This window comes from Cyprinodon variegatus, unplaced genomic scaffold, assembly GCF_000732505.1.
Source record: "Cyprinodon variegatus isolate N-32 unplaced genomic scaffold, C_variegatus-1.0 Scaffold445, whole genome shotgun sequence".
NCBI lineage: Eukaryota > Metazoa > Chordata > Actinopteri > Cyprinodontiformes > Cyprinodontidae > Cyprinodon > Cyprinodon variegatus.
This window is the reverse complement of record NW_015150898.1, coordinates 38,316-58,284: the sequence shown is the minus strand read 5'-3', so window position 1 is coordinate 58,284 and position 19,969 is coordinate 38,316. Positions and strand designations below refer to the sequence as shown.

Genomic DNA, 19,969 nt, shown 5'->3' with positions numbered 1-19,969 from the left:
CGAACATTATTGTATTTATCTAATAAAAAATTATTTGGTGGAAATTTGGACTGAAATAAATAGGGTGCTTTATCATCAACTACCACTGTTTTTATGAGCGATTAAGTGCCAAAAACAAACTCTTGTTTTTTTACTGCAGCATGTTATAAAAATCAAATCTCCACATTAAAGAGACATTTCTGTCAAGTCCTGACAAAGCAGTGCTGACAAGTGTTGGTGAGGAGTCACACAGGAAAATGAGAGGGAAGCATTAGAAAGTTGAGCAAGCGTAGGCAAGGCTGAGTAATTGTCTTTATCTCTGAACCGAGCTGCAGTTTCACCTTAATTAAAATCCCACTTTAGTAGAGCATGAAGCGTTTTGGTCAGACGACGATTGGACAGATAAGTTTGATCATTCTCTGTGAGCATGTATAGTCTCGTTCAAAGGTATTCCTACCTCTCAACACTGCAAAAACGATCTAGAATTAAGTAAATAAAATAAAGTGTATTTGCCTTTAATTTGAGCAGGGAAATAAGATGATCTGCCAATAGAATTAGTATTTATAGTCTTAAAATAAGATAACTAGATATAATGCACCTGAAATAAGACAGCAACATTGTTTTTCTTCTTATTTTAAAAATAAATCATCTTGTTCCATTGGCAAAGTGTCTCACTTTCCTCCTCAATTCAAGAACAAATGCACTTATTTCAAGAAAAAATTACTAGATTTAATAGATTTCCAGTGAACTGTTCTCCCTACAACTGTAATCAGAAGAGTCTTTGATTTGGGTTTCATCTTATATACCAATAGGAAGTAGCAGATAGCTGTGAAATAACCTGGTAGAGACAATCTTAAATTTTCTGCATTTTATACATAGCAGATTGATGATAACGCTTCATTTGATGGGACTTTATTTTGATAAAAAGGCATGATAAAGACCAAAGAACACAGCAGACCAATCAGGAACATTGCATTCATGTTTAAGCAGCAGTAGAGTACTAAATTATATCCCAAACCTTAAACGTCCTACTGAGCATTGCTGAATCTGTCACCAGAAAACGTAGCGAACATAGAACAGCTTCATAACAACCAAGACATGGTCGCCCACCTAAGCCACACAAGACAATGATCATCTTAGAGAAGCTGCCGAGGCAACCATGGCTACTCTGGAGGAGCAGCAGAAATCCACAACTCAGACACCAGAATCCATCCACAGGAAAACTGGTATTCATTCCCTGAAGTAATCTGTCCACTGTGATGGTGTGGAGTGGGTTAGGGTTTGAGATTAGCCCCAAGCCATGCAGCGGACACACTGAATACGTGGATTCAGGCGATCTGCTTAAATTGGGACTTGTGGCAAAGAAAACATGATGTGTGGCACCTCATCTTGAACACACGACCTCCATGATGAAACGAGGAAGCAGCATCATGCTGTGGGGATGCTTTTCTTTAGCGGTGACAGGGAAACTGGTTAGACTTGATATGATGATGGTTTGAGGTAACAGAGGGCAATTCTGGAAGAAAGCCAGTTAGAAGGTCCCTAAACATACAGCCATGGAATAACGTAAATCAACACAAAGAAGGTGCTAAAAAAAGGGTTTGTTAATGTCCAAGTCAAGTAGTGATGTATGGGAAGACTTTAAAAAAGCAAATCAATGATCTTCTTTATCCAATCTGGTTTCACTTGAGTTATTCTGCAAAAAATATATATATATATCCTTCTGAGAAGTGTAAAGCTTTTAGAAGGACACCCCAAAGAACCTGTAGCTGTAGTTTCAATTGAAGCTATAAAGTAGTTATTTAGTGGGAGGCGAATACAAAAACATGCCACATTTTTCCCAAAAGAGGAATAGCTTTGGACTATGAAATGAAGCACTATTTTTAGATAATTTCACTACTTCGTGTTGGTATATCACATTAGACCCAGATCAAACAAATGAGCCAAAGAGCCACTAAATGGAAAAGAAACTTCTAAAGGTGGTTTCTAAACACATTCAATAAGCCAATCAGGTCTGATGAAGGGTAGTGGAAGCAGGTTTGCTTTCATGCAGTGAACCAATATGATGATGATATGTGGAGGCTTGAAGCTGGCAGACAAAGTGGCAGCAACCCCTACAGTGTAATCTGGGTTTACTAAAACTACCACTTGCTTGTCAAGGCTAAGGTCAAATGCCTGATAATATCGAGACACAACAAAGACACTGCTATCAGTCACTTTACCACATCCTTGTGTGCACACATGCGCAGGTCTGCACATCTGTCAGTCTGATTACACAAGGGGGAATATTTTGATCTTGTGCTCTGCGCCATAAGGAAATTACACAATGGCAGCTATGAAATGCTGATGCATGGAAACTCCTACAGCTGGGGTGTGCGTGCCCACACAGGCACTTTCAGCCAGTTACTGGAATTATTTGCAAGGCTACGTGTCCTGATGGGAACGCGTCCCTTCAAAGTAGCTGAGAACTATGGGATTCAGGCGTTGGAATGGTTCGATATTGTGACGGATGATCAGGGATGTGTGGACAAGCTGACACGAAGCACAATCAGTGCAGAGTAGAGTGTATATACACCTACATGCCTTTCACTCGGCCCTGCTCTTATCCATCCTGTCCTTAAAAGATCTCTCCTGCAAATGTAAAAAGGCCTCTCCCTCCACGACTCTCCTCTTTAGCTGCTCTCTGAAGTGGCTCAAAGAGTGAAAGAGAGAGAGATGCAGATAGCGGTGGAGGGATGCATGGAGATAGAGAAGAGGGAGGGTATGAGAGCATGTGGGGGAGGGTAGCCCTGCAATCTCTGGCAGGGAGAGCTGTGACGCACAAGCAAACGCACAGGAGCAGCCACTCTGATGCTGGGTGGCATCCACACAACCCAGATTCTTGCACAGTGTTCTAGCCCAGAGGGCCGGACCACAGAAATCACCTATGATGGAGAGAAGGGGGTGGAGGGCAGGTTCTGATTTAACGTGTGAGCAGACATGGGTGTAATTTCATCTTTAATACTCTCACCGACCGTTTCCAGATCTCAGAATCTAACACATGCACACACCCAATTTCCTGAACCCCCCCTCCTCCTTTCCTTCAGCTGTGGGTGGAGACGGGTAGAAACAGGAAGGAAGTCCAATCCGAACTTCTCCCCTCCGAAATCAGACCCACCCCAACGAACATCCAACCCTGCTTGGTAAGTTTGCATCGTTTCCTCCCTCCTCATACCGATAATGCGGCGAAGTTCCTCGCATTGGCTGATGTGTGGGAGTTTAAGCATCTCCTTCCATTTCTTGCTGCGACCATTCCTCTTGCCTCCTCCACCTGAGAGGGAAAAAAAAAAGAAGAGGGGAGAGGATTAACGTCAGACAACAGGAATATCCAGCAAGTAGCTTTTCTTCAGCACAGGAGCAACAAAGGCATTCATCCAGGAGTGAGTGCAGCATGTGTATGTTTGCTCCTGCATGCGTGTCTTCAAGCAGGCTGACCTTGGTGTGACCAGAAACAGGGACAGCTGGTTCATCTCACCAGTCGCCTCTGTGCAATATGACAGAGCATGTGATGAAGAATGCTGACAGCTTCAAACATCATGGGGCTCTCACGCTCACCCCCCCTCCCCGTACCAAGTGGATCCAGGTCAAACATTAACCAAACTAACCCATCATTCATAGATTACCTCCACCACAAACCCACAGGTGGTGAGATTCCTTCTCAGAGTCAGTGAACCCTAATGTAAGGCTTGAATGACCACACCAGCATTCCTCAGCTGCAAATTAAAATGTCGTCTGGAACAGCAGCTGCAGTGTGTGTGTTTGTGTTTACGGTCCAAACCGACACCATTAATATACACCAACCCTTTTTCCCTGTCTGCAAGCATCTCTCAATAATCTGCTGGAATTTTGGCCCATTCCTCCAGACAGATATGGTGTAACTGAGTTAAATACAAAGACCCAACCACAGGATTGTCCATTAGACCATGATCAGCGCTTTGTGATGGACAATTTGATACCTTTCACCATCAAAAAGCTTCTTTCTACCTACAGTAATTATGTGCCATCTATCCCAAAGCTTATATCTACAGTCAAATGAAATAGTTTGGGCACCCCTTTTAATCTTAATTATTTTTATTTCTAAATATTTGGGTGTTTGCAACACTATCTATTAACTGATGGACACAGTAAACTTTCAGTATTCAATTGAGGTTCATTCAACTTCTGTTTTATGCATTAAAACAGAACTTGAAAGGTGCAAAAATGTGGGTACCCTAATCATTTTATTGATTTGAACACCCTAAACTACTTTTCACTGACTTACTGAAACACAAAATTGGTTTGATAACATCATTAAAATTTGAACTTCATAGCCAGGTGTAACCAATCATGAGAAAATGTATTTAAGGTGGACAGTTGCAAGAATCTGAAGATTTATCATGGGCACCTCAAAACAACTCTGAAATGATCTGAAAAGTAAGATTGTTCAACAGAGTCGTTCAGGGGAAGGATACAAAAAGTTGTCTGAGATTTTTGTCAGTTTCCACTGTGAGGAACACAGTAAGGAAATGGAAGACCACAGGGACAGTTCTTGTTAAGCCCAGAAATGAAAGGCCAAGAAAAATATCAGAGAGGCGGAAAAGAAGAACGGTGAGAATGGTTAAGGTCAACCACCAGACCACCTCCAAAGACCTGCAGCATCATCCTGATGCAGATGTCGTCACTGTGCATCGTTCAACAATTCAGCACACTTTGCACCAGGAGAAGCTGTATGGGAGAAGGATGCGACAGAAGTCTTTTCTGAACGCCACAAACGGAATCACTTGAGGTATGCAAAAGCACATTTGGAAAAGCCAGGTTCATTTTGGAACAAGGTCCTGTGGACTGATGAAACAAATACTGAGTTGTCTGGTCATAGAAAAAAAGGTGTTATGCATGGCGGCAAAAAAAAAACACACAGCATTCCAAGAAAAACACTTGCTACCCACTGTAAAATATGGTGGAGGTTCCATCATGCTTGGGGCTGCCAATGCTGGCACTGGGAATCCTGTTAAAGTTGAGGGTCGCATGGATTCCACTCAATATCAGCAGATTCTTGAGAATAGTGTTCCAAGATCCGTTACCAAGTAGAAGTTACGCCAAGGATGGATATCAGCAAGACAATGATCCGAAATACCGCTCCAGATCAACCCAGGCATTCATGCAGAGGATCAATTACGATGTTCTGGAATGGCCATCCCAATCCCCGGACCTGAATATCACTGAACATCTTTGGGATGGTTGGAAGCAGGTTGTCCATGCTCAGCAACCATCAAACTTAACTGAACTGATGGTTAAAAATCCCTTAATTCAGGAACTTATTAAAAGCTACAGGAAGCGACTAGAGGCTGTTGTTTTTGCAAAAGGAGAATCTACTAAATATTAATGTCTCTTTTTTGCTGAGGTGCCCATATTTTTGCACCTGTCAAATTTTGTTTTAATGCGTACTGCACATTTTATCTTAGTCCAATTAACCTTAATTCAATACTGAAATATTACTGTGTCCATCAGTTATTAGATATATCAACCTGCAGCAGCTGTTACAAACACCCAAATATTTAGAAATAAAAATAATTAAGATTAATAGGGGTACCCAAACTTTTTCATATGACTGTACTTTTCTATGTTAATGGATGTTGCATCTGTATTTCTGCTTGTCACCTTTTTTGTGAAGGAAACCGGTCCTGTCCGAAGCAAAAAAACTCACAGATCAAATCCCCTACACTTTTAAATGAGGGTGGGGATTTCTCAGGGTTACCAGCTTCACCCTTTATCCTCGCAATGCTTCACTCATTGTGACCGAATGACGCATAAACCTCTACCTCCGTTAGAGCATCTACAAACTGTAATCTAGACTTTATTTTCAGTATCATTTTCTCCCTCTCTGAGCCACCCTCCAGCTTATGTTGGTACAATGGTACTTACCAGTTTCAGTGACCTTCTACTTAAAGATCTATGTTGGTTAGTTTTTTTATAGCCATAACAGTGCAGGGTTCACATCTTCACAGATCTCCCCTCATGTTTATGTACAAATAAGGAGGTAAATGTGTTTAAAGACACAGACACAGTCATTGAAAGTCATGGTATCGGCATATTTCCGATGGTAGGAAGAACAAATGTCAGCCAAAGGGCCGATATTCTCATTACAAATGAGCGAATCAGCCTGATCATCAGCTTAATTAACCATTTTTTGTGTAAATACACCAGCAGGAACTCTGATTATCATTGTTTGAACACATGAATGTTACACCTTTAGGTATCTAAACACTGAACCCATTTTCAATGTCACACAAGCAACCCATTTGTTTGAATTGTTCCCTTACAACAACTTGAGAAGTTTACCTCCACTTAACTCAAATAATGTGACTTCAGAAGCTAACCAATCTAGGAAGTCGTAACCTTGACATTTCAAAACCTAAGAAATAGTAATATTACTCTTAAGTCAACTTCCCATCTGTCTTGATATTCTGGCTTTTGCAAATAAATTATGTAAACTGTAATTGGCCAACAACAGGAAAGATGGCTGCAAACCTAAATGTTTATGCATTTGCTCCTTATTGATAAAAACAAACATATGACATAAAATGTTCCTCGTAAGTATTTTGTCCTTGTTTTTAATCAAGTGCTGTTTTAGAGAATCTCTTTTCTGAAACACTGTGATACATTTTTTCATAATATAAATAGCAAAACCAGAAACAAATGGTTAATCATACTCCATGCAGGTTAAGCTTTATAAAAATCCAATATCAGATATTTAAATGAAGCTCTTTGAATGTGTACCCGAACAAACTAAAACTCTCTAATCTTTGCTTTCCAGTCCAGGTTTTATTTTGATTATTTGAGTATTATTTCTGATGCAGATTAGGAGGACAGAAAACAATAATCTGATTCCACCATAATCCAGCATGAAGTATCATGATAGGTTAAACCCATATTCATGTTGCCTCATATCAGCCCTTGTACTCCCCTAAATCGCTCAGTCCTGGTCTGTTTTGGGTTATTGTGGCACCATCTGTTGGGTCCCTTTGCTTTTGAATTACTACTACACTATAACCTCGAAAGTACACAGATGATTTTCGCAGGTTTTTCTGGGGTGGAACAAGAAAGCTGTATGCTTCCCATTACAAGTGAAAAACTGTGACACCTCCTAAAACATCTGGAACGTGTACAAAGCCACCATGGCAGGACTGAAGCGGTTTATCATGGCTGCTAGTAGCAGTGTTACCTTAACTTGCTTGTGGGCTTGAGACCCACAAGCAACAAAGGGAGATTTAACAGCCTTGGACTGGCAGCACTCCAAGTATCATTTAGGAACACACTTGGCTCTTTGGATACTTGTGTTGTTTCTGGTTGCAACAGAAACACTTTTACTAAGCAACAGCGATAAACAGTCCAAGATTCTTTTATGTAGTGTACATACAGCCATGATAATTCAAAGAAATCAGCATGTGCTGTGCTGCCAACAGGGGAAAGACACATACAGCTCCAAATTGCACATGTAGAATGGATGCCATTTAAATATTGAAACAAAAATAGCTGCAGACCTCAGATTCTCACCTCGGTCGTTAATCAAATTTACAGTAATGAGGGAAATTCCACTTTGACTTCTAAGTACCGGTATATCATTCCTGCTAACTGCTCCTTCTAAACAATGCTTTGGCAGGTTAAGATTATAGCAAAGCTCTATATGCAGGACTTTGATTTTAATTTAGGCTGTTTTTGAAGCATCCAACAAAGATTCAAGGGTATTATTTTTCTCATCATTAGTTTTCTAGCTTTGAGAAAACAGATATTTTGTTTTTAAAAGGATCTAGAAGCAGATGGTAAAATAAACCATCAATCATTATCTTCCACCAGTTCACATATAAAACCAGAGATTTGGTTCCTGAATCTTTAAGTTACCAAAATCTGTTGCACAAAGAGCAGGAAAATATCATACAGCTGTTCATATCTGGATTTCAAGAGCAAAATATTTTTTTTTTATTGCCGTCCAGTTCTGCATTAACCGACACTGCGGTATTTGCACATATTTATTATCCGTGGCTCGGAAAAGCTGTCACAAGAGGGTGCAAGGGTGGGCAGCGAATCATTTAAAAGTACACATTTATCAACCCTTACATTTCACGTGGATATTCTGAAACCAACAGCATCATATCCTCCAGAAACAGACCAGTCCAGTCATTCTCTGCGCTGCTGTGTGGGTTGAATGAAAGCTTATCAAACCAGCATACTCTAACTATTTCACTTCTATGTGCTTTCCATCTTCAAATAACAGGAAAAATTACTGTCTAGAGAGAAATGACCTCTAATAGTGTTATTTCAGCAGATATGCTGTCATTTTCAAAGTCATTAACATTTAGATTGAAGTGTAACAACAGCTATTCCTACTTTACTGCTTCTGGTTTCAATTAAAGTGTTTGTTGTCCTTTGACAAAAACCACAACCCATTTTTTTCACACTGCATGTGCTTATCAGGACTTCCTGAGCTATTGTTATCCTGTTTGTAAGATACAGAGGTGGAGTGCGGAGCAAGGTCAAAGTTTATTCTCCCCTGAGACAGCAAGGGAAGTCCTAAAGCTAAACGGACGTCTGTCTGTCGAAAGAAACCAGCATCGCAGAAGAGGTTTCTTTAATCGGTTTTGTCATTTCCTATATGGCCGATTCCCCGATGGCAGCTTGTCATTTAAAAGTAGATACTGAAACAGCCAAGAACCGCTGGTGTTTAGTCACAATAAGAGATCAAACGAGGCAAGAGAAACCACACCCATTTGTTTGCAGTAATAATCTGCTGAAGCAAAACTTCACAAGAGTAATGCTGACTGCACATCATTTTTTACGATTACAGCACCCTTCACATTATGAGCACCGATTGTAGAGACGTAAAGAAAATCCCCCAAAATAAAAATGATAAGCCTCGAGAAACAAAAAAATAAAATAATAATATGTTAAGTTTGAAATCCCATGTCAGTTTTCAGCTTGACCTGCTCTGTATGGTAACCAGATGGGTAGAAACAGAAAAATCTTAACCTTTTCGGATCAATGAAACCATTCATACACATGCACTATCTCATTGTGCTGATAACAATTATTGCTGTGAGTGATGTCTGTGTCTCAATGAAGTCTGTAAAAGGCAAAGCCAGAAGAAAATAAAAACCAAAACTGACCTCTTCAGATATATATATATATATATATATATATATATATATATATATATATATATATATATATATATATATATATATATATATATATATATAAATAAAGCATTTGTTGGTTTATGTAGGTGAGAGTGAAAAGTAGGAAGCCATAAAACCGCAACTGAAGGAAGTGTAGTTATTACAGCCAGGTTGAATACAGGACTAAATAAGTGGCACTTCATCACACCAGGCATCAGGTTCAGCAGTCAGTGTAGCAGCAAGTTTAGGTAGTAGGGCTGGGTTAATAATCCATAACACAGATTAAGCTAATTCTATGTTTATGGCCATATCTCCCAGAGGAGATTATTGAAGTCAAAGCTATTTTTTTTTTTAAGTGATACATCGTTGCTCATTTTTAAAACAAAAATGAAGTTTAAATTTGATTTGATAGAAAACAAAACAAAAAATCAGAAACTGACAATTCTATACTTTATCACCCAGTCCTGATTAATATTGTGGTCAATTTTGGCATTCCTTAATAGGATCTTCTGCACAACAACATGGGTTTACGTGACTGTAAAACGGTGCTGCACTGATGGCATAACCAAATGTAGGCAAATATCACACCACGGCTTTGATACGTTCACGGTTTAAAGAAAGGAGATTAAAAATAAACTATTTGCCAACTACACAATGAACAGGCCGCCCAGCCAGGGGTGGGGGGTGGCTACTACTTCTGCAACTGCTACAACCTTTAAGACATTTCAGTTAAACCTGCCGTCCAGGAGGCTGAATGTTTGTCATGTTATCAGCCCTTAAATGGTAAATGGTAAATGTACTTATATAATGTTTCTTCAAGTGGCCAGACTTGACCAAAGTGCTTTACATTACTGTTACACTACATCCATGCACACACTAATGGTGGCAAACTACACTGTAGCCACAGCTTCCCTGGGGCTCGCTGACACAGCCTATCTGTGTCTTGCGCAAGGATAAAACAACCCTGAAAGCCGGAACTCGAACCGACAACCATCCGATTGCAGGGCAACCTTCTGCACCCGATGCCAGTGTCGCCCCCTTACTAAACTATTCTCAAAAAAAGGATCCTATGATCTGTAATCTATCAACAGTTCTTTAATTAGAAATTTTTGTAAAACTGTTTTACAGTGATTTTTCCTATGTGATGTAACGTCAACTCTGCTTTCTATAAAAATAATTATCTCACAGCAGTAAAAAATTGACTATATAAATCTTTTAGTATTAGAGTTCTTTTAGAAAAGAAGGAATGAGTTAAAGTTAAGTTAAATAAAGTGTCAAGAGGTCAAACTTTCAGGATGTGCAACATAAAAACATGTACTGTAAACCACAGGTTCAGCAGACGGAACATCTGCAGGGTCTCTGGTGACACACATTGTTTCTCAGTAGATAAATGAAATACTTGCTGATGCAAAGCGTACAGCTCAACTGTCACTGAGGGAAATCCTCTGTCCTTTAGTTCATGAGACACCAGCTGTCCTGCCAATGACATGTGACAATCTAACGTTGACAGGGTCCAGTCCTCATTCAGAAAAACATGAAAAACCACAACTTTATTGATATATAAGTACCAAAACACAGCCATTGGGCTTAGGCATCCAACAGAAAAACTGGTATATATACATTTCATGGCAATTTAAATACGTCAAAGTGAATAGGACCACTGACGATTTTTCACGTTGTTCCAGATTCTCAGATAGTCTAATCTATGCAACAGCAAGAAAGAGGCGGTGGCAAAGTAAAACACATCCACTTTGGGGAAAACACAAACAAGGATAATCAGAGCGTTGGGGTAAAAATCATCAGTAACACAGTACTAATATATAAAGGTGTTTTTTGACATTATAAAAAGAACCTATAATTATGTTGCAGTTTAATATTCGTAGTCTAATGACCTTACAAAAAAAAAAAAAAAGGGAAAATGCACATCTCTACCAAAGCCCTAATACTGCTTTATAAGATACATAACATAATTGTTACAAGGTTATAATCACATTATATAGAAAGATAATGGATAAACAGATGTTTAAAAAACTCATAAAGACAAGGCCCTGAAGAAAACAATGGAGTTCTGAGTGGTTTACCAAAAAGCAGAGAAGGATTGAATCCTTTAGCCTTAAATTCTCGCTCAGAGCATAGATAAACTAAGCTTTTCAAACTAGATGTTCCTGTATCTGTTAAACAAACAAATGGTTGAATAACTCCAATTGATAGACTGTACTTGTTGAGGAGGACAATTATCAAGCCTTGGTTCTAACAACAGCTCAGCTAAACTCTGAAGGTTCTAACATCCAGCAGATCATCCTCCAAAACAGTTTCTTTTACTATAAACATGTCAGTGCTTCAACCCCCCCATCTGACCTTTCACACCACCAAACATCACATAAACTTAGATAAAGAAAATGCTAATTTTTCTTCTCAACTGATTTTCCCTCTTGCTCTGAACTCTTGGTCAATAACATTATCAACTTGGAGCTAACGCATTTGATTCCCCTTTATGTACAAAGTATGTTTTAATTAAATCAAACTGCAAGCATTTAAGTGGTCTGAACTAAGAGGCACTGTCTAAAAACACAGAAAGGTACCACCATGCAGTGGCACCGAAGCTTTAAAACAAAAAATCCATCCTCTTGCTGTTTTATCCTAAGAGAAAAGCAGCAACAGTTGCTGCTGCTGTCGAAATAATATAAACTTATCAAACATTACAAACGTGATATTATAACCAATGAAACAACAGCCATTTTAAAATAGCAACATAAGAGTCCCTGCCGTCATTGCCATCTCCTATGTAATGGGCTTCAGGGTGGTGTGAGTTTCAGGCACCTAAAAAAGTATTTAAACTGAAGAGATGCATCCCTTTAGGTTTCACCCTAAAGGCCAATTTACACCTCTGGCGTATAGCCTCTGCAACCGTAAAAAAATCTGTTTGGTTATACAAAATGACAACCAAAGTTGTCTAAGACAATGCTGTTGCTTGCATATCCTATAACCAATAGCCTGGCCGTGGATGGCGTTCCCATTCTTAAAAAAAAATCTTTAAAATCATCCCCCTTCTTAAATGAGCATCCCTCCATACCATCCCCTGTGACATTTTATTACTGAATGTGCATTTATTTATTTTGGTATCTTATTTCGAACATGGAAGAGAAAAAAACCCAACAAACAATAAAACCCTTCTTTCCTAAGTTAATATAGCTCTATTACATGTGCGAAAAGGAGTAGGAAGAAGTAAAACTTATGTACTCCTACCCCTTTATATATTAACAGTAATAGCAATTATATTGCCCTTTCAACATTTGGCAGGCCATGCGTTTACGAGTAGACAACGCGAGTGAGGGAATGTGAAAATAAGGATGGGAGGGAATCTTCTGCAGGTTCCAGGTTCTAAGTTGCCGAGATCTCCCTTCCCTGCTTAGTTTGAGAAATAATGTGTTTAAAATGATGCAAGTTTCTTCACATAATCATACCTGCTCTCTACGATTGTAGCATGAATTTCATAAGTCTGGGAAAATAAATGTGAAAATAAGGAGGGGAGGGAATCTCCGGCAGGTTCTAAGTTCAATAAATAAAGTGTCAGAAATGATCTAGAATGGTGTTGATAGGAAAATGGGGAATTGGCATCCACTGAGCAGAGAATTTATTCATCGCACACCGACTGTAGCACGTCGACAAAAACGTGTCTCAATACAAGTAAAATCATATTAATTCTAATTTATCTGTCCATCAAAACTATCAATTTTAAGGCCTCCAATATATAAGAAATATGAAAACATTAAGAATGTGTTTAAAATTTCCCTTTTCGTTCATATTACAATCCGTTTTCTCATTAATGGACGGGAGATTAGGGCGATGCGCGCTCCCGCGACAGGGGAGGTCATTCTGGGCACAACAGATGAAACCTGGAGGAGAGAATCGAAGCAGGGGTGGATTTAGGAAATTTGGGGCCCTAGGCAAAAACAGGCCCGGGGCCCTCTGAGCTGAGAAGACAACTCTTAATGCAGACCAATTATAGAGATACAGACATTTGATGTTAATGTCTGGCCAATGTTCATAAATTAATTGAACGTTGACATCTGACTGCATGTCCCTGTGTGACTTGCAGAATGTCTGTCGTCCGATCAATGGTACACATAGTTCGAGGGACCTGTTAGAATAGTTTTAACTCTTTCATTGCCAGCATGTAGCCTAGCTTACCTTAAATTAGCCAATAGAAGCAATACTGGTTTTCTGATAAACAGTCTGTTTTATAAAATAAATACTCTAAATGAATATTGGAAAGGTGAGTAAAATTATTAGATTTTATATAGGCTTATTTCATTTTCAGGCTAATTCTAATGTATTTGAATGAGCAGTTTTTTCAGATTTTGAAAATTATTTCAGCTTTTTCAATTTAGTTTGAATAAATAAAAAAATACTTGACTTAAAAGGATTCAGATATTCATTTGCAATGTTTTGTGAGGTTTTGTTCCAAATCTTAATGGATTCATTGCCAAAAGATTCTCCAAAGTAAAATCAAAGAAGTGTCCTACCATGACTATGAGGCTGATCCCAGTGGGAAATTAGTCCCAAACTATGTCGGGACAGTGATAGCCATGCCAGTCCATGCATATTGCTTTAGGATAATAGAATATATTAATTAGGCCTTGTATACTTCCAATAAATAAAAAAATCCACCATCCCCCTTCTTTTATTTTTAATTTTTTACAACTCGACCACTGGTCATATATGAAAAATAAAGAATACAGTAATATGATCGCCCCACTCTGAGTATCAGTGTTCCAAAGTAGGCTAAATGGAATGCAAACTAAAATAATTAATATACTGCATTTCAAACAGAGCAATTAGTCAAGAGATGAAACTAAAAATATAAGTATTGAGTTTTGAAGAAGGAAGCTTTTTGAGATGCGTCAAAGGAAAACACACTCCTAAATGTATAAATGTATAAATAAAAACCTGAATGGCCAGAAAGAGGGGGGGTAAAGAAGGCGTTACATGTTGCTTCTGTTTTACACTAAGCTCACAAAGATCCTATTACTTTCATGTTGCTGGGGGCAGGCATGCCGACAGACCGGTTATGAATCCGCAGGGCAGATTCACATGCAAATCAACAGTTGCACAAAAACAGCTACAAAAAAAAGACGGCATGCAAGGGGAAGCAGCTAACCCAGTATCAGTCACTAACATGACAAAGGCTGAAGTTGTTTTTTCTGTTTGAAAGAGCAGTAAGGAGCACAAATAGAAGAAGATTGATAAAACAAGAACTGTGACGCTCTCACCCAAGGTGCAGTATTTATTATTTTACCACAAAGAGCAGACAATTAAGGTTTGGGTGCGGGAAGTTGGACGTTGATGAGCTAAAAGGAAATAAAGCAGACCAAGATCCAGAGGACAGACAGAGAGGACAGGCTGTGGAAGAGTGGGGGAGCATGTGCACATACGGCTGTCACAGCCAGCTGGGCCACCCCACCCTGTTTAATGTCACTCTGACGTCAAAGCCATGTGTGCAGGCCCTTAATGCAGACAGGATGGAGCGAGTATTTATTTAACTTTGGTTCTCTCCTCGGAGAGAGCAGAGGCCTCCATAAACACCGACTTCAGAGCAGATTTTCGCGTTTCACAGCCGAGGGCAGCCAGGGCTGAGATCATCCTGTAACATCCTGGGACAGGGTGCCGCATGTGTTTGAAGTGACAGAAAACTCCAAAAAATAAAATCAAATAAAAAGTGGGCACTTGTTGAGAGGTTAATGTCAAATGATCACAGATTCTGTGCGAGTGTGAAGATCTGCCCTCATTTCCATGAATGATTGACAGACAGCAGGGTAATAAGAATCTGTCTCTCCGGTTCGCTGGGGTTCATATTTCTGCCTCTCAGCATGTTAGCCAAGAGAAAAGGAAAATAAAAAGTACTGATTGGCCTTGAGAAAAAAAAAAACCTTGATAAAACTTAATCTTTATCTTCTCATTTTCACATTATCCAAGTGATAGAACTGATTATCTTTAAAGAAAAAAAAAAGCTTCGCTTGACCTAGAGAAGATAATGCAACTTTTCTCCAACTGGGGGGACTTTTTTCCAAAAGAGTGACGTTTAGGCAGAATGCAGACACTGATGCAGCCTTCATCCTGGGAGTTAAAAAAAACATAAACATTGCTAAACATGTTTTCTTATAACTCACCCACACAACTGTTTATCCGACCTTCCAAAACAAAGATAAGACAGTTTGGCATTGTTTTGGTTTGTTTGTTTGTTTTTCACCAAGGTGAACACTTGGAGTACTCTGCACCGCTGAGCCTCACATGGGGACAGGAACGTGCAGTTAGGTCTATCTCTGCATTTATTAGTTAGTTTACATTTACAAAGGAGTTTATTTTTAACTGAGAATGATAATAGTTTTCATTAAAAAAAAAAAAAAAAAGATTGAAAAATTCTCAAGAATACCTTTGGAACAAAAATGATCTGTGTATTTAGACTTTACTAGAATATAGCACGTTGTAAAATGTGCATGCCCTTCTCAATATCCAGTTAAAAACCTTTTAGTCGTATTACAGCAATCAAATCGTTTTTTAACTGCTCTCCACATTTATTTTCATCATCATTTTTTATCATTGGCAATAAGCTCCCTTAACCTAGAAGACCTCCTTGCCATCACCCTAATCATTAGCTTTCTCCTTCAGAGACAAGCTATGACTGTTTAAGCCACTCCCAAACAAGGAAAACATGTCAATTAAAGAAAAATGAATAAACAAAAAGATGAATTTAATCAAAATCTGTCAGAGGTTATGAAGTTCAGAGCCTAACCCAGGTTAAAACAGTTAGCAGTAAAGGCCAATTTATACTTCTGATGCATAGCCTCTGCGAACGAAAAAAAATCTGTCTCTGTGCCCGACCACGCCCCCCACACAGAGGTCCTGCAACCAGCGCAGACAAAAAGCAGCTTTTGATTGGTGCTTGGTATGCCTTTCCGACTGTCTGTGTGCTTGTCCTTCGCGATTCGGTGTCCGGGGCGCGCCATTTTTAAAAACCGAGGACTAATAACAACAATGGATAACCATGATGAAAGGTTGATCGAGGAGGTTCGGAAGTTCAACCACTTGTACGATGCCTCAGACATTGTTTCATTCCTCAGACACTCCCGTCTGTTGCCACCGAATAAGTTTTTGTGACCATCAGCCGAAGTTCTCGTGTGAGTTCTCGGATAGGCTACCCCTCGCACTTTGGCGGGAAACTGCTGTGCGTCCCTAGAAATTCCAGACCGACGGTGCAGAAGCATACCAGCAAAACTGGCTAGCAACCAGACCCAAGCGACATTTGATGTGTGCGGTTGCAGAAGTATAATCCGCCCCTAAGAGACAATCAGCCACAGTTTAAGCTCATTGTAAAACCAGAGTCTGGTATTAACAAATAAACTGCTGGCTGCTTTTCCAGCCTCTCCACCCTGCAGTGCGTGATAGACTGGTGTAGCACCTAATAAGAAAAACATTAGCTGTGTCGGACTTAGTCGCCTTTTCAAAGACAAGGCCTGTTGTTTGCATAATGTGATCCATCTGTATACACATGCTCAAAGACATACATCAGGTGGGTCGGAGGAAAAGGGAAACGTGTAAATGCATGAGGGAGCTTGGCTGTGGTGTAATCCTCACCTCTCTCTTGCTGCCCTTCTCCTTAAATAAAAAAAGATCTGCTCTCGTAATGCCTTCATTAATTCTTTACAGTCAGCTTTTCCTCCAACGACATACGGCCATGGGAGAAAGTGTGGGTCACACACAACAAACTGCGATCAACATTAAGACATTGAAAGAGAAAAGCAGGACAGGACATGGTGGCGAGTCTCACATGCAGAAGGACTTGCTTTTTTACTCTTAAGCAGAAAGAGATGCGTATAAAATCTCTGTGGGGTTCTAAGACCTTCCGTCTCTCTGAGCTCAGCATATCCCATTAAACAGAGGCAAGACGTTGCCTGAAAACCAAACCTTGTTTTCCCTGAGTCCTGGGGGATATGGGGGAGGGACGGCTGGAGGAGGGAACACTGTGAGACTTAACCTGTGACAGTCTGACTGCAGGTCTTAAAGGGCAAAAAAGACAGAAGGATTGGGTGGAAGTTCTCTCCTGCTGATGAAGGGACCATCATTTGACTCCATGGCTGAGCTGATGGAGTGGTAATGCCTGCACTGAGGCCTTGAGGCTGGAACACACAGCACTTATTATACGTCGACAATCATCTCTGATAAAACAGGACCGGAACGCCAGGTCACCCTAAAGGGTGGACTGACATGAGGCACCAGGCAGACGTGAAAACATGTTACCAGAGGAAAAGCTCCTATAAGAACAGCTTTATTTTCTAGCGTACTCGTCTTTGAAAACTCCATCTTCTTCACATTCTCTCATCCTACAACCGCAAAACTTAAATTTTTGTATTAGAATTTTAAGCAGTCGACCTACACAAGGGCTTAATTTGTATTCAGGTCTTACCCGTATCAATACTATGATAAACCATCTTTTGCTAGAGATAAAGCAGCAAAAGGATCTGCTTGATTTTCAAAAGGCTCAGTCGGTTCAGGTCTTCAGGTCTCACCACAGTTCCTCAAGTGGAGTCAACTCTCCTCTTTGACTAAGCCGTTCTGACACAGGCTCCATCTAAATCAAGGGTTGCCAAACTTTTTAGCCTCTGACTCAAAGATAAAAATGGCTCCAGAGTTGATTTATTACCTGAGACTATTGGTTAATTACAAAAGCTTTTCTACATAACCAGTTAACCACTGGTTTAATAATAAATAAACCAAAACAGCTGTTTTTTTTTTCCATTTTTTAGAGATTATTTTCTATATTTAAACACTGACGTGAATGATTATGGTGTAGTTTCATTTCTGTAGTGGATCTCAAGACCCCATACTGGTTGCACAAGGACCCTAACTTTGGGAATCGATGATCTAAACCGTTCCATTCCAGCTGTGGAAACAAAGAAAGACAGGGAGGAAGGAAGCATGCATTTTCCCCCCATACTCTGGGAAACCACTGGCTTTAGATTCCAAATCTGAGCAAACATTACATTTAAAAAGTTTGCAGTCGTTATAGAAGACAGTGACTGAATACTTTGCGTTAGTTAAAGCCGAGTCACGGCTGGATTGTGAGACAGTTATGCTGCATTTAACAAGGCAGCTGGCCCAACTTCTACTATATTTTTAAAGGTGCTTCCAAAAGTGCCTCTTCACGTTTTTAGGTCCCAGCTAAACGCACACAGCAGAGCTGAGCATGCAACACAGTTCACTTCTCTCTCCCTCTCCACACAGCCCATTTGTGGGTGTTACAAGTGTTAAATGAGTCCCACATCAAGGGACAGTCACAAAGCGACGTGTTTTACGAGCCTCAGCTGGAGGAAACACCCCAGAGTGATGACAACAAGTGTTTGCCCAGCTCCAACCACAAAGCTAATAAAGCTAAGCCGGCTAACGTCACAGACGAACACTCACGAGGGTTTCGGGAGACCTGCTAGTCTGCAATTTGAAGGCCCCTGGCAGAGAGGTTTTATTACACCAACAGAGGTGTGTCCCTTCTACACCTGCACTGCTCTTCTATAAACACCCAGCTACAATGACATAAAAGACATTTGTTGAACAAGGATCATGGTACTCTAGTTTGCTGGCTTTGTTTAATCAATGAAAGAGGTGGATTACCTGCATTTTGTGGCCAACCACAGCTGAAGAAGACTTAATACAACTACGTACAAAAGATTAAATAATTATAGGACTGTTGACATATAAACACCAGTTAGTACCGCTATGGAGAGTTTACAGTGAAGTGCAGTAACACTGCTTTATGCCTTTACACAATAATAACAGTCTGAACAGATTTGTAAAGTTGTGCCAACAACAGAACTGGACATGAGTAACTTTAACAGATATTAAACTGAACAGCTAACCATTTTATATCACCTATAAATTGGAGATTCTGCTTTCTGCCCGAGCGACCTTTTTGCTATCGGTTTCTAATGCAGCCTATTTTTATTTAACTTTACTCACTGTTTAATTAGCTAGACACGTTGATGCCGCTTTCATTTTACTTGCATTAACCAGAAGAGTTATGCATTTTGTTTGTATGCTGCAGACAGTAACACAATGTATACGTAAATGTGTATGTTTAAAAAAAAGTAACATTAGGTCCAAGCTACCAAAAACTGAAAAAGGGCTTTAATCAACAGATCTTTAGAATTTCTGCAGGTCTTAAAAACATTGTTGTTGGACTTTAGATTTACTGTCTGTTACCTGGCCATAAACTTTGATCTGCATCTCATTCAGGGTCAAAGAAGCTTCTGATCTCGTCAGGATCACAAATATTCATCATCGGATAATAAAAAAATATAAATTGTATTTTAGCTTCATATGATGATTCTCAAGCTACCACCTAATAACCTGTCTCATAAGGCCATTCAAAGTATTCCTAGTCACAAATTAGATTAGCGTTCTCAAAACTTCTTTCACCCATTTATATTTTACTTGAACCTGCTTAGCCATAAAATATACTTCAATGAAACTAAAGTAGAAGTTTTTTTTTTATTATTAATCAGTATTGTCCATCATTGGATATATAACCCAAAAAGGTGCTGCAATTAAAAAAAAAAAGCCATAAAGAATAAAACTGCTAAGGTGGCAAAGTACAATTAGTTGTTAAAAGCCATCTAAAGTCATTGGCAGATGTGTATAACAATACCTGGGACCATGGAGCACTGATGTAATGTAGTCGAAAAGAAAAGTTATCTTGTGAAATGCATAAAGCTACGGAAGAGGATTAGGGCCACTGAAAAAAAAAA

The 19,969-nt window shown here is 39.5% G+C and overlaps 1 protein-coding gene across 3 annotated transcripts in view; it reads right to left on the bottom strand.

Moving 5' to 3' along the window:
* grk4 (G protein-coupled receptor kinase 4) overlaps positions 1 to 19,969 on the bottom strand; it is a 65,860-nt gene that overhangs the window by 36,164 nt on the left and 9,727 nt on the right. For all 3 annotated transcript variants that reach the window (XM_015389007.1, XM_015389010.1, XM_015389008.1), the window contains exon 2: positions 3,194 to 3,289. In XM_015389007.1, the coding sequence (XP_015244493.1) occupies positions 3,194 to 3,289 (96 nt within the window). The remainder of the gene's footprint in view (positions 1 to 3,193; positions 3,290 to 19,969) is intronic.